The sequence below is a fragment of the Bradysia coprophila genome (assembly GCF_014529535.1).
Source record: "Bradysia coprophila strain Holo2 chromosome IV unlocalized genomic scaffold, BU_Bcop_v1 contig_84, whole genome shotgun sequence".
In the NCBI taxonomy this organism is placed as follows: domain Eukaryota; kingdom Metazoa; phylum Arthropoda; class Insecta; order Diptera; family Sciaridae; genus Bradysia; species Bradysia coprophila.
In genome coordinates, this window is record NW_023503376.1 from 4,015,642 (window position 1) to 4,028,357 (window position 12,716).

Sequence of the window (12,716 nt, forward strand, 5' to 3'; positions counted from 1 at the left end):
ATAAAAAGGAGTCATTTCCTCATCGATTTCTCCGCATTTGGATTATCTTCTCTGTTTATAGATTTTGGGGATTTTTAGAAGGATAAAGATTTTTTTTTGATTTTGTTTATAATTATTTCGTTTAATGATTCACAAATATATTATAGAGGTCGCCCATTTTATCTGTGAAATTATCATAAAATATTTTTCTTAATTATTCTACTTAATTGACACTAAGAATATATAAATTTTGTATTCTCTCTCTATCTAGACTTTACCATACTTGCAGTTGGTGTCAGTGAAATTTAGACATAAATTTAGTTCAGCTGTTTCTCAGCAGGTCCACTCATACACACAAACCTGCTGATACATCTTTCTCAGGGTAAAATAGTTACACACACGTGGATGTTAGTGGTAAAACCGGATAAAGACGTGTAAGCAGTTTTGTTTGTATGAGTATGACTCAGGGCCTACTTTTTAGAAACTTTTAGAGCAAATTGAGAAATTCAAGAAAATTTGAGAAATTCAAGAAACTTCGATAAATTCAAGAAATTTCGAGAAATATTTCTTGAATTTCTCGAATTCGAGAAATTTCAAGAAATTCCAGAAAATTCAAGAAATTCGGGAAACTTCGAGAAATTCAAGAAATTTCAAGAAACTAATTTCTCGAGTTTCTTGAAGTTTCTCGAATTTCTCGAATTCGAGAAATTTTAAGAAATTCGAGAAAATTCGAGAAATTTCAAGAAATTCAAGAAATTAGTTTCCAAAAAGTAGGCCCTGTATGACCGGCTCAAATACAAATGAAGCAAATTTATGTCTGAATTTCACTGACGTCAACTGTATTGAACATTAAAAATGAAATAAATTTTGTTCTATGAAATGAAATTATTGGATGAAAAAAAACTTTTCCTTTTAGTTGCTCTGCTGTTCATTGTAGCTCAGAATAAAATTGGCGATAGAATTCAGGGTGTTATTTAAGAGCGCTCACCCCTTGGTAATTTTCTAGCCTACATTTGTGCGCAAAAATATTGGTTTTTTGATGATTTCTCTGAACCAAAATCTTTTTTTGAAAAAGTAAAACCATTAAAGCATGCAAAAATGTGGTACTTTTAAGGGAAAAATTGGTTTGTGGTAGATAGCTTAACCCATTTTGAGAAACCTTTGCAAAACACATAAATTTACACATTTGCAAAGGTTTCTCAAAGTGGAATAAGTTATCATCCACAAACCAATTTTTCTCTTAAAAGTAACACATTTTTGCATGATTTAATGGTTTTACTTTTTCAAAAAAAGATTTTGGTTCAGAGAAATCATCAAAAAACCAATATTTTTGCGCACAAATGTAGGCTAAAAAATTGCTAAGGGGTCTGCGCTCTTAAAAAGAAAAAAGAAAAAACAAATTTTTGTTGTCGACTAATCGACACCTAAAAATCTTAGTAATTTTTATAAACTAAAATTGTTTTGTTTTTTGTAAATTAATAATAAAAAATGGAATTATCGGGAACGAATACAATGATGACCAATCCGATTCACGGTTCTAAATAAACCTCTCTACACGGACAGATGTTATACAATCTAAACGTTCTGTGATAAACATAATTTTATTGCCCTTTTCATCTATAATTTCTAATTTTAATTCTTTTCTTTTTTTTTTAAATAATTTGTTCTCGTTCCTCCGGTTTTTTTTGCATTTTATTTTATTGATTATATCAATTCTTGTTAAGTAATTCAGTAAATCTAATGGATTGGCATTTCGATTTTTCTTTCTCTGTTTCGCTTTTCTTTTAGAAGAAAGTTACATTTTACTTACTCACATTTACTTTTAACGGTTATCATTATTTGATTCGTCTGATGGATGAGGTACAAGGCGCTCACAAACACCGCATTCGGCCTGAAACGATTATCATTTTGTTGTCAGTTTTTATGTTTTCTTGCAGAAAAGCGATCTGAATGTAGACAATGCAGAATAAAAGCAATCCCAACAAAAATCTCTTCGAGAAAAGTGTGACGCAGTCTTTGAAATACAATTGCTAAAATGAATGATATCGCTAGAGTTGACGCTTTCAGCTTCGTTACGCAAAAATTAAATTTTACACCCAATTAGTTCAAAGAAGCTGGCTTAGGTTTTCTCATCATCTGCCAAATAATTTTTACAAAAAAAAATTTAGACTGGAAACAACCAAAATTTTACCAAAAAAATCTGCGTCGCAAAGTGGCAAATGTTCAGGAACAGACCAGCAAGAAAATTTATCTGCCACATGCGACGCAGATTTTTTTGGTAAAATTTTGGTTGTTTACAGTCTAAATTTTTTTTTGTAAAAATTATTTGGCAGATGATGAGAAAACCTAAGCCAGCTTCTTTGAACTAATTGGGTGTAAAATTTAATTTTTGCGTAACGAAGCTGAAAGCGTCAACTCTAGCGATATCATTCATTTTAGAAATTGTATTTCAAAGACTGCGTCACACTTTTCTCGAAGAGATTTTTGTTGGGATATCAGTCGTTTTAGAAGTGTAGTCAACACTGCTTTTTATAACAGTTTACAGTTTTAATTCAAAAATTTGACAAAATTCGAAAATTTGACGAAATTCGAAAATTTGGCGAAATTTGAAAATTTGACGAAACTAGAAAACTTGACGAAATTCGAAAATTTGACGAAATTTGACGAAATTCGAAAATTTGACGAAATTTGACGAAATTCGAAAATTTGACGAAATTCGAAAATTTGACGAAATTCGAAAATTTGACGAAATTTGAAAATTTGACGAAATTCGAAAATTTGACGAAATTCGAAAATTTGACGAAATTCGAAAATTTGACGAAATTCGAAAATTTGACGAAATTTGAAAATTTGATGAAATTCGAAAATTTGATGAAATTCGAAAATTTGACGAAATTTGACGAAATTCGAAAATTTGACGAAATTCCAAAATCTGACGAAATTCAGAAAATTTGACGAAAGTAATTCTCTATCTGACACCGTTCAAGAAATATCTCCAAAACCCCAATTGACCCACCCATTTCCAACTTTCGACATTTTTCACATATGCCCCTCTGTTCTACTCGTAAAACTCTGAGACTTTGCCGAAGAAAGTAACTCTCTATCTGTCACCATTCAAGAAATACCTCTAAAAACATAATTGACCCACCCATTTCCAACTTTCGACATTTTTCACATAAGCCCCTCTGTTCTACTCGTAAAACTCTGAGACTTTGCCGAAGAAAGTAATTCTCTATCTCTCATAACCCAAAAAATATTAGTCCTTTCATCCTACGCTCGAGTAGCTCAAAATTTGGTCACTCTAATCACTCTAGCTCAAACGAATCTGCCCCGATTTTTTTAATTATTTTTTTGTTCGAATCGTGTTACGAATACCTTTCATTTCATGGGTCGCACGCCTCTGTAGGTTTCAATACAGCTAAGCTACAGCCGAAAACGCGTTCCCGACCTTCGAAAACCACACTCAGAAACCACTTCGAGGCCAATAAAACAAAATTCTGGTTTTTCCTGGGGTAATGGCGTACCACATTTTCATTTTTATGCCCACCCTGAGGTTCCTGCAAAATTTCATGGAGATTGGCTGACTAGTTTCCGAGATCGACCGTCGATAGATAGACAGATAGATAGATAGATAGAAACATACAGAGTAAGTTGAAAGATTTTGATTGTTTGGAAAACGTTAATTTGGTGCATTTTCTATCAAAATGACCAACTTCAAAACGATGTATCTCCGGCAATTTTAAAGTTACATAGTCGAGTGATAGCTCGTTTTGCTCGTATTTGAAGCGCGAATAAGATAGAATAGGATTTGTGGTGATACAGGCCAAAGGAAAGAAACTTAAATTCTCGCCTAGATATAGTTGCCGCGTCTCAAAAAAATTTCTTCGTTCTTTTTTTGGAAGTTAGACTGCGTCAAGTCCTCCGCTATCGCTCCGGACATGATTGAAGGTAAACCGGACATTCATTAAGAGGAATGGATCCTTTGCATATTTGTAGCCTACGTCTAGGCGAAAAAATGTTAGTTTTCTGATGATTTCTCTGAACCATTAAAACCATTGAAAAATGTAGGCAAAATGTAGGCTACAAATTTGCAAAGGGTCCATTGCTCTTAAGAGGCATCGATGCTTTGCTGAAAAGCATAAATTTTTTGATGATATCTTTTCATCAGAAATCTTTTTCCAAAATGTTGGACCGCAATAACGACACTGAATTTGTTAGCTCTCTACAGAAAATAGATTTGGTTGTGTCAGTCTGACCAGATCTAAAAAAACTGACTTTTCTTAGAACCGAGAATCAACGACTACAACAAAAACTAATTTTTATTTAGAGCTAACAGATTTGCGGTCGTTATTGCGTTCGTACATTTTTCAAAAAGCATTCCGATGAAAAGATATCAAAAATGATAGTTTGTTTAGTTTAGTTTAGTTTAGAATATGCCTCTGACGTGATTAAGCATTCTAAGGTGGAAAGGACTCTACACTCTAGTACGAAAATTTCTATTTTCATAACATGGAAGTTTTGCGCTGTGAAAATTGTCAATCCAAGGTTGACAACACATCGTACGCGTTAGGAACTGGATTTTATGTTCATGAATGGGATCATCGAACGTCACTACTTTGATCGCATTGCTGTATTGCAAAGTGGATATGAAAGTGAGTATGAAGCCAGAAGTTTAGAAAAGTAATTGAACATTGAGGGAATACAATTGAAATGGTCAACACCACTGCGACACACGTCGTTGCTGAACTCGAATTCACACGATGTGATTATGGTCCCTTGGGTGTTGCCGCAATTTTTACACGTAAAATATTCTTGTGCCTGGCCACAAAATGTTGTTGAGAACAAAGCTCTAAGAATTTCTTTTTACATTTTATAATATGAAATGTGACCTCGAAAATTCATAAACTTTGATGGCATAACGTCACAGCCATTGGTGGATTTTTCGAGGCTCTTTCACTAAACTAACCAAATAGCATTTTTGTCTCCAAAACCCGTTCCTTCCCCATTAAAATGACACCAAATACGCTTTTTTGAAAACAAATCGGATTTTTGGCGGATCTAAGAGTGTGGCAAGACACAGTTACTCTTCACCATTGCAACCATAAGAGGGATTCTGTTGAAAAACAGCCCACCGAAATCAGACACATTTTCCAGTGGAGTTTTTTTTTTACTGGGGGCTTATAAGATTAATATGCCGTTTGTAACACGTCGAATTGGAAGCAGACAGTAAGGTCAAAGCATTTGGTTATGTTCATAGATGACGAATCCGCAATAAAAAAAATGTCCGTCCGTCCGTCCGTCCGTCCGTCCGTGACCCCTCTAGCTTGAGTAAATCACAACCTTTTTTCAAAATTCTTTTTTTCCCCGATTGGTATCGACAAAAGTAAGGTCAAGTTCGAAAATGGGCATGGTAGGGTCGGCCCGTACAGAGCTAGGGCCCTATAGGTGTTTTTCAGTCTTTCGACGATATCTACCGAAATACGCAATCAATAGCTGCTTGTGATATATCAAATGAAAGGTATTGACGAGTAGAACAAAGTTGCTGAACATTGTTTTTGGGTAAGATGCAATGTGGGCTTGTTGGGAGGGCTCAAAGGTCGTTACTCGGCCCTAAGTGTTTTTTCCACATAAATCGAGTAAATCTCATCCGATTTTGCCAGATTTAGTTTTTTATGGAAGGTAATTGAATACCGAAAAGAACGTGGCGAAAAAAGTTTCAAATTTGGGCCCTTGGACTAAGGCCGCTACTCGGCCCTAAGTGTTTTTTGCACATAAATCGAGTAAATCTCTTCCGATTTTGCTAGATTTTGTTTTATTTGAGAGATAATTGAATACCGAATAGAATGATGGCAAAAAATGTTTCAAATTTGGGCCCTTGGACTAAGGCCGCTACTCGGCCCTAAGTGTTTTTTGCACATGAATCGAGTAAATCTCATCCGATTTTGATAGTTTTTGTTTCATTTGAGAGATAATTGAATGCCGAATAGAATGATGGCAAAAAAAGTTTCAAATTTGGGCCCTTGCACTAAGGCCGCTACTCGGCCCTAAGTGCTTTTTGCACATAAATCGAGTAAATCTCAACCGATTTTGATAGTTTTTGTTTCATTTGAGAGGTAATTGAATACCCAATGGAAAGTTGGCAAAAAATTTTGGGTTTCTAAAATAATGTCGTAAATTGTTGGTTTTATTTGAGAGGTACTTCGTACGGGCTTTCGTAATTGCGCTATGCGCAATTTTAAAAATGAACACTTTCAGTAAATTTGACCATGTCCAACTTGACTTGCATTTTGGTAACAGACGCATTAGAGGGTTGTAGACATATTAGGGTTCCGAGCTTATTAGGGCTACGGACGTATTATGGTTGCGGACGAAATAGGATTACGGGTTGTACGGGGCTAAGTCGCAGCAAACGCTCCGACTGTTCTGATGCCTTGTTTTTAAACGTGCCCAGAAAGGTATTCGACCGAAGAAGCCACAGCCACATACAAAATATTCTTCGAAGCTTGTGTGACTAGTGTGAGGCGGTCACAAAACATGGAAAAACATGGAATTTTCTTACAGAAATTTCTCGAGGTAAACGAAACGTACATGGTCGTGTGGGGTGTCATTAGAAAGGTAATTGCATGTTCTGTCAGGAAAAATAGAGGCTTATGTGGGTTTGGAAGCATCTACGATGAAATCTGAGAAGTTGAAATGTTTAAGTGCTCATTTTTCATCGTAGATGCTTCCAATTCCCTATAAGACTCCATTTTCCCCGACAGTACATGCAATTACCTTTCTAATGACACCCCACACGACCATGTACGTTTCGTGTACCTCGAGAAATGTCTGTAAGAAAAGTCCATGATTTTCCATGATTTGTGACCACCCCACACTAGTCACACAAGCTTCGAAGAATTTTTTTGAAAGTTGTTTTAGACAGGAATCTCTACAATATTCAACGACAACAATATTTTGTGGCTAAACACAAGAATATTTTACGTGTAAAATTCCCGGGGACTATTGGGGTGTCCCGCTTGCTTTCGCGGATTTGATTTACCTTCATTTGTTGTTTTTATATACATCGGATCACATCTCACTTGGATAATTGGCTATTAAAACAGACAACCACAAAAATACTCACTGAGCTTCCTTAAAGTACTCTTTCAATGTAGTGCTGAACTTCTTCGAATACTTGACAAATTCCTTCTTCCTTTGCTCGACTGCCTGTTTTCCAGACGTTCCTGGTATGAACGGTGCAGCTTCATTGACAGCATCTAGTAGTCGTTTAATGGCACTAGCGATTTCTCTGTGGATGTTCACCGGAAAGACAAATTTATTGATTTGATTTGCCAGACAAAATGACTAGTCGGCACTCACTTTATTGTCTCTAAGAACTTCTTTCGATCGCTAATTTCGTCCGGAATTCGACTCAGTATCCGTTTCAGCGATGCCGATTTCTTATTCAATTCTTGGAAGGCTTCATCCGTTCGATTCAAACGATATTCTACTACTGCAACAGAAGCGTATTGCATACTAAAACCACTAATTCAAATGAAAGAAAAACCAAAGGGTTCCACTTACAGTCCGTTTCGGAAGCACTACCCTGCAGTCTTAAAATACTTTCGTTCATATTTACATTCAGATCGCCCTTCTTCAAAATGCCCATGACAATTTCGTACGACAGTCCCGGATGGGTCTGTTCAGCTTTCGTTAGGGCGGCACGTAACTGTTGCGATGCAGCTGCATCACGTCGCTCCAACTGAAATATCGTTCAGATAAAATTATCCAGAGATTGCAGTGCAATGAATGTCAAGAGGGATTCTTCTGAAAAACAGAACACCCAAATCGGACGCATTTTCCAGTGGACTTTTTTATATGTGCCCAGGTATTCGACCCCAGATGCCAAAACCACTTTCAAAAAAATTCTTCGAAGCTTGTGTGGCTAGTGTGAGGTGATCAAAAGCCGAAAACATGCACTTTTCTTATAAAAATTTCTCCAGTTACACGAGCCGTACAGGGTCGTGTGTGATGTCATAAGAAAGGTAATTGCATGTACTTTCAGGGCAAATAGGGTCCTATTGGGCTTAAAATTCATCCACACTGGATATGTACAGTTGAAGATCTCAACCGAAAAAAGACTGAAAACTTACACTTTTCTTACAGAAATTTCTCGAGGTACACGAAGCGTTTATGGTCGTGTGGGGTGTCATTAGAAAGGTAATTGCATATACTTTCAGAGAAAGTAGAGCTTACGGAAGTTTGGCAGCATCTACGATTCAATATAAGCACTTAAACATTTCAACTTCTCATAATTCGTCGTAGATGCTTCTAAACCCCAATAAGTTCTATTTGCTCTGAAAGTGCATGTAATTACCATTCTAATGACACCCCACACGACCATATACGTTTCGTGTACCTCGAGAAATGTCTGTAAGAAAAGTGTGAGTTTTCAGTCTTTTTTTGGTTGAAAACTTCAACTGGGCATATCTCAGTGTGGATGGATTTTAAACCCAATAAGACCTTACTTGCCCCGGAAGTACATACAATTACCTTTCTAATGACACCCCACACGACCCTGTACGGCTTGTGTAACTGGATAAATTTTTGTAAGAAAAGTGCATGTTTTTGGCTTTTGATCACCTCACACTAGCCACACAAGCTTCGAAGAATTTTTTTGAAAGTGGTTTTGGCATCTGGGGTCGAATACCTTAATGGGCACATATAAAAAATTCCAATAGAAAATGCGTCCGATTTCGGTGTTCTGTTTTTCAGAAGAATCCCTCCAATGGTTTTTTGCTCGAATTTATGCTTCGATCCATTAACATGTTGTCGATTTTTAGTTGAAGACATTTATGGGACAACCTTTTAGTTAACACAAGATACGTAAAACTCTTTGCATGACTCGTCAATAGGGCGTATCAAATTTTGCAAATTTTAAGGACCGCGATAGCCTGTGTGCGGAAAACGTAGATCATCGAAAACTGTGTCCGGGCATGTGGTTGATGAATCCGATGGAGCCATGGAAGAAGTCCCCCCGGGCGGCTTTAAGTTTCCGATGGTCATAATTCGGAAAGTTGAGAGTATTTTTGAAAACAATGTTCTAGCGGGATGTAGAGCTTTGAAAACTCTACAAATCTACCGAAGAAACCTATGGTCCAAAAGGTGCCATTGCCAAGATTGCCTAACATCGAAAATGTGACCTTTTGGTTTTTGACTTATATTTCCTGAGAGACAAATGATTTTTTTTAGCCTGTGGTATAAGGTGGTAGATGAGGTCGAGCACTTCCAGTACACTAGGCATGTCCCGATCCATTATACACTTGAAATCACTTTTATAACATTTGTGAATGGAATTTTTAAGAGTGGCCACGTCGCCCACGAAGCAAGTGCAGACACTGCAACCGGTGCTGTTGAGTCGAGGACACCTTGGCCAGTAAGTATGCATAATACTCCACAACAGTAGCTGAACTTTTTCACAAAATATCTGTGATTTCTCATACCACAGGCTAAACAAAATCATTTGTCTCTCAGGAAATATAAGTCAAAAACCAAATGGTCACATTTTCGATGTTAGGCAATCTTGGCAATGGCACCTTTTGGACCCTAGGTTTCTTCGGTAGATTTGTAGAGTTTTCAAAGCTCTACATCCCGCTAGAACATTGTTTTCAAAAATACTCTCAACTTTCCGAATTATGACCATCGGAAACTTAAAGCCGCCCGGGGGGACTTCTTCCTTGGCTCCATCGGATCCATCAACCATATGCCCGGACACAGTTTTCGATGATATACGTTTTCCGCACACAGGCTATCGCGGTCCTTAAAATTTGCAAAATTCGATACGCCCTACTCGTCAGCGACCCTGTCCGTTGATAAATAATTAAAAAAAAAAAAACTCTGACGAGACACAAGTTCATGGAAGGTTTCAATTCGATTAAAAAATGTTGTGTTTCTAACCTTGGTACAAAGGAAAATTGAAATTGGAAAAGTGGCTCCGAAGCAACAACAAAAAATCGCTCAAAACGCTATCAGGCGCTCAATCATTTTTCACGATGACTCTTTTGTGTCCGGACAAGATAAAAGAAAATATATTTATTTTTACCTGTGAAAGAATTGGGCGTAAAAGAACTGGCAGTATCAACGAAGTGACTGGATGAACGAAGTTACTGTGCATTTCCATGGTCATTTCGTGTGGAAAATGTAGTTGCTCTTGTTGAATCGCTGAATTTAACAACTTTCGATTCTGTCTAACCAGTCATGTGTAATTGCAATTGTTTTTATTTATCCAATTCGCTGGAAATGCAAACTCAAAACGAAAATATTTTTTTTTTACTTTTTTCAATGATGAACTTCACGTCAAAATAATTTCGTAAACATCATCACGAGAATGAAGTTGACTGCAAGTGGATTTTTGGTTAAACACCTTAAACACACACGTCAAACAACTCAATTATTTAGAAAGAGACGGATAGCTTCTCAACAACATGAGTGCTAAAACTTTGACAGTTCTTGTTTTTCTGCGACATTAGAAACGTGTTTTTGAGTTTGATTACATATTTTGATCCATCAGTGCGAATGAATAGTCCGGGAGATTATTGATTCGAACCAACAAGATGTAAGTAGTCATTTGATTGTACACAACCGATTTTCCTGTTGTAAGTGTCGCAAACGTCGATATTTACAAATCTTACCGACTACAATGGATTCCTGCGCTCAGTCCCTTTTGTTTACATCAGCTTGTCTCCATATTCAATGTTTCTCCGTCAATTCCTCCCCTAACAAACATTGTAACCTCTTCCGTTCCATCTTTGTAACAGGAAAACGTTCTTCAAACCCGACTACACCGATGACGAAGACGATGTCGTTGAAGTCAATCTCGACGCGGTCGGAGACAATGACGAATTGATCACATTTCAAATCGAACCGGATGATTCGGACAGCGATTCGGAGGTGGTGTTTGATGCCACCGCCGAAACAAACAGCGACAACGATTCGGACATGGACTCGGACTCGACAACCGAAGACGACACGGCCACAAATAATACCGACAGAAATGCAGCTGCAGGCCGGTCGGATATGCGAAGTCCACAACATCCGGATGTGAACGAAGAGGAAGATGACGTTGTGCAGGCCATCATTGCGGCCACGAAAACAGTGCGAGCCCATCCACCGGATATCGTTACCGAGGAATTTATCGTCGATTTGTCATTTCATCCCAATGAAGATCTGTTGGCGGTGGGAACGATAACCGGTGATGTGATTGTTTATAAGTACAGTAACGAGGAGAATCAGCTGATGAGTAGCATTGAAGTGCATGCAAAGGCTGTGCGCGACATTGAATTCAATTGGGACGGAAGTACGCTATTTTCGGTGTCCAAAGACAAATCGATTATGATGTCGGATGTGACTACCGGAAAGTTGAAAAGATTTTACGATAATTCGCACGAGGCGCCCATCTACAAAATGCACATAATTTGCGAGAATCTGTTTGCGACAGGTAAATTTAATCGTTCAAATTGTTGAACCGCGTCCAGATTTATGACTGAGCCGTTTGTCGTTACATTCCAGGCGATGATGACGGTACCGTTAAAGTTTGGGATCTGCGCGAAAGGGAGAGCAAACCAATATTTTCCTTGAAGGAGGTAGACGATTACATCTCTGACATGCTAACAAATGAAGCCAAGAAAATTCTACTCACTACGAGTGGAGACGGTCTGTTGACTGCTATCAATATTGGTGCTCGGTAAGGCTGCCGAATTCTACGGTTGAATTCCTGATGTTAACTCGTTTCCATTCAAACAGTAAGCGATATGTTCAGTCGGAACCATACGACGAAGAGCTGACATGTATGGGCCTGTTCCGCAGAGAATCGAAATTAGTTGTAGGTTCATCCAAAGGTCGTCTGTACACATTCAATTGGGATGAATTCGGTTTGCATAGTAACATGTTCCCTGGTAAGCCGGTTCATTGATTGGAATTTCGTTTTTCCGTTTTTTTACCTGAAAAATTCGTCCCAACAGGACCGAAGTCACCAATGAGTCTAATGGTGCCGATAACTGAACGCATTGCAGTCGTCGGCGGTGAAGAAGGTATTTTGCGTGCTATGCACGTGGTCCCCGGTCGAAATCTCGGCATCGTTGGTCAACATTCGCTTGGCGTCGAGGCAATGGACATATCTAGCAGTGGCGAATTGATTGCGTCTAGTTCACATGACAATGACATCAAATTCTGGAATATCAAATATTTCGAGGATTTCGACGATATGAAATACAATGAAAAGCATAATAAGGTAAAGGAACAGCGTCACAATTTACCGTCATCGAAGTACTCAAATGCTGGGGAATTTTTCGCTGATTTAGCATAAGTATGTTGGAGTGGCAATGTTAGCTTTTAATTCATCGGAAATAAAATCAAATGAAAAGAAAATTGCGATTGCGAACTCAATTCTCGTCTAAGTTTTTCAATTCGGCAACACACATTTCTGTGGTCGAAAGGAGCGTTTAAGAGTCGATGGGATCATTCTAACAATTCATAAAAAAAAACGCATCCGTCCCATTGACACGGGCATCAATTCCCTGGGATTTCAAGTTGAAGTTTTCATTCACAGACCAGAAATCCTTAAGTCTTTTATCCCAACTCTTATACAACATGGTTGCGGCTGAATAATAGGGCGTATCGAATTTTTAGAATTTTAAGGGCCGCGATAGCCTGTGTGCGGAAAACGTAGATCATTGAAAACTAATTCCAGGCATATGGTT

At 37.8% G+C, this 12,716-nt stretch overlaps 2 protein-coding genes across 3 annotated transcripts; one reads left to right on the plus strand and one right to left on the minus strand.

Moving 5' to 3' along the window:
* Positions 1-1,443: 1,443 nt before the first annotated feature.
* Positions 1,444-10,342, minus strand: LOC119072939 (programmed cell death protein 10-B). 2 transcript variants are annotated; one of them, XM_037178264.1, is made up of 5 exons: positions 10,061-10,342; positions 7,543-7,720; positions 7,339-7,471; positions 7,103-7,267; positions 1,444-1,870 (listed from the first exon to the last, which is right to left on the minus strand). In XM_037178264.1, the coding sequence occupies exons 1-5, from the start codon at positions 10,142-10,144 to the stop codon at positions 1,786-1,788; spliced, it is 645 nt and encodes a 214-aa protein (XP_037034159.1). In that variant the 5' UTR covers positions 10,145-10,342; the 3' UTR covers positions 1,444-1,785. The 2 variants fall into 2 exon arrangements, with proteins under 2 accessions (XP_037034159.1, XP_037034160.1); XM_037178265.1 differs by having other exon boundaries at positions 7,339-7,468; positions 10,061-10,317.
* A 99-nt stretch (positions 10,343-10,441) lies between these two features.
* LOC119072923 (WD repeat-containing protein 55 homolog) lies at positions 10,442-12,384 on the plus strand. The gene is made up of 5 exons (XM_037178243.1): positions 10,442-10,573; positions 10,776-11,455; positions 11,527-11,701; positions 11,761-11,912; positions 11,979-12,384. Coding segments are annotated over exons 1-5 (1,353 nt in total). The 5' UTR covers positions 10,442-10,571; the 3' UTR covers positions 12,323-12,384.
* Positions 12,385-12,716: the final 332 nt, after the last annotated feature.

Bases quoted from the DNA above. Each gene is read 5' to 3' on its own strand.
- LOC119072939 (XM_037178264.1), bottom strand. From the start codon at position 10,144: ATGACCATGGAAATGCACAGTAACTTCGTTCATCCAGTCACTTCGTTG. The intron at 7,268-7,338 runs GTGAGTGCCGAC...GAACATCCACAG, and splicing joins AAGTTCTTAGAGACAATAAA to AGAAATCGCTAGTGCCATTA. The intron at 1,871-7,102 runs GTGAGTATTTTT...TAATCGTTTCAG, and splicing joins GAGTACTTTAAGGAAGCTCA to GCCGAATGCGGTGTTTGTGA.
- LOC119072923 (XM_037178243.1), top strand. The intron at 11,456-11,526 runs GTAAATTTAATC...GTTACATTCCAG, and splicing joins CGAGAATCTGTTTGCGACAG to GCGATGATGACGGTACCGTT. The intron at 11,702-11,760 runs GTAAGGCTGCCG...CCATTCAAACAG, and splicing joins GCTATCAATATTGGTGCTCG to TAAGCGATATGTTCAGTCGG.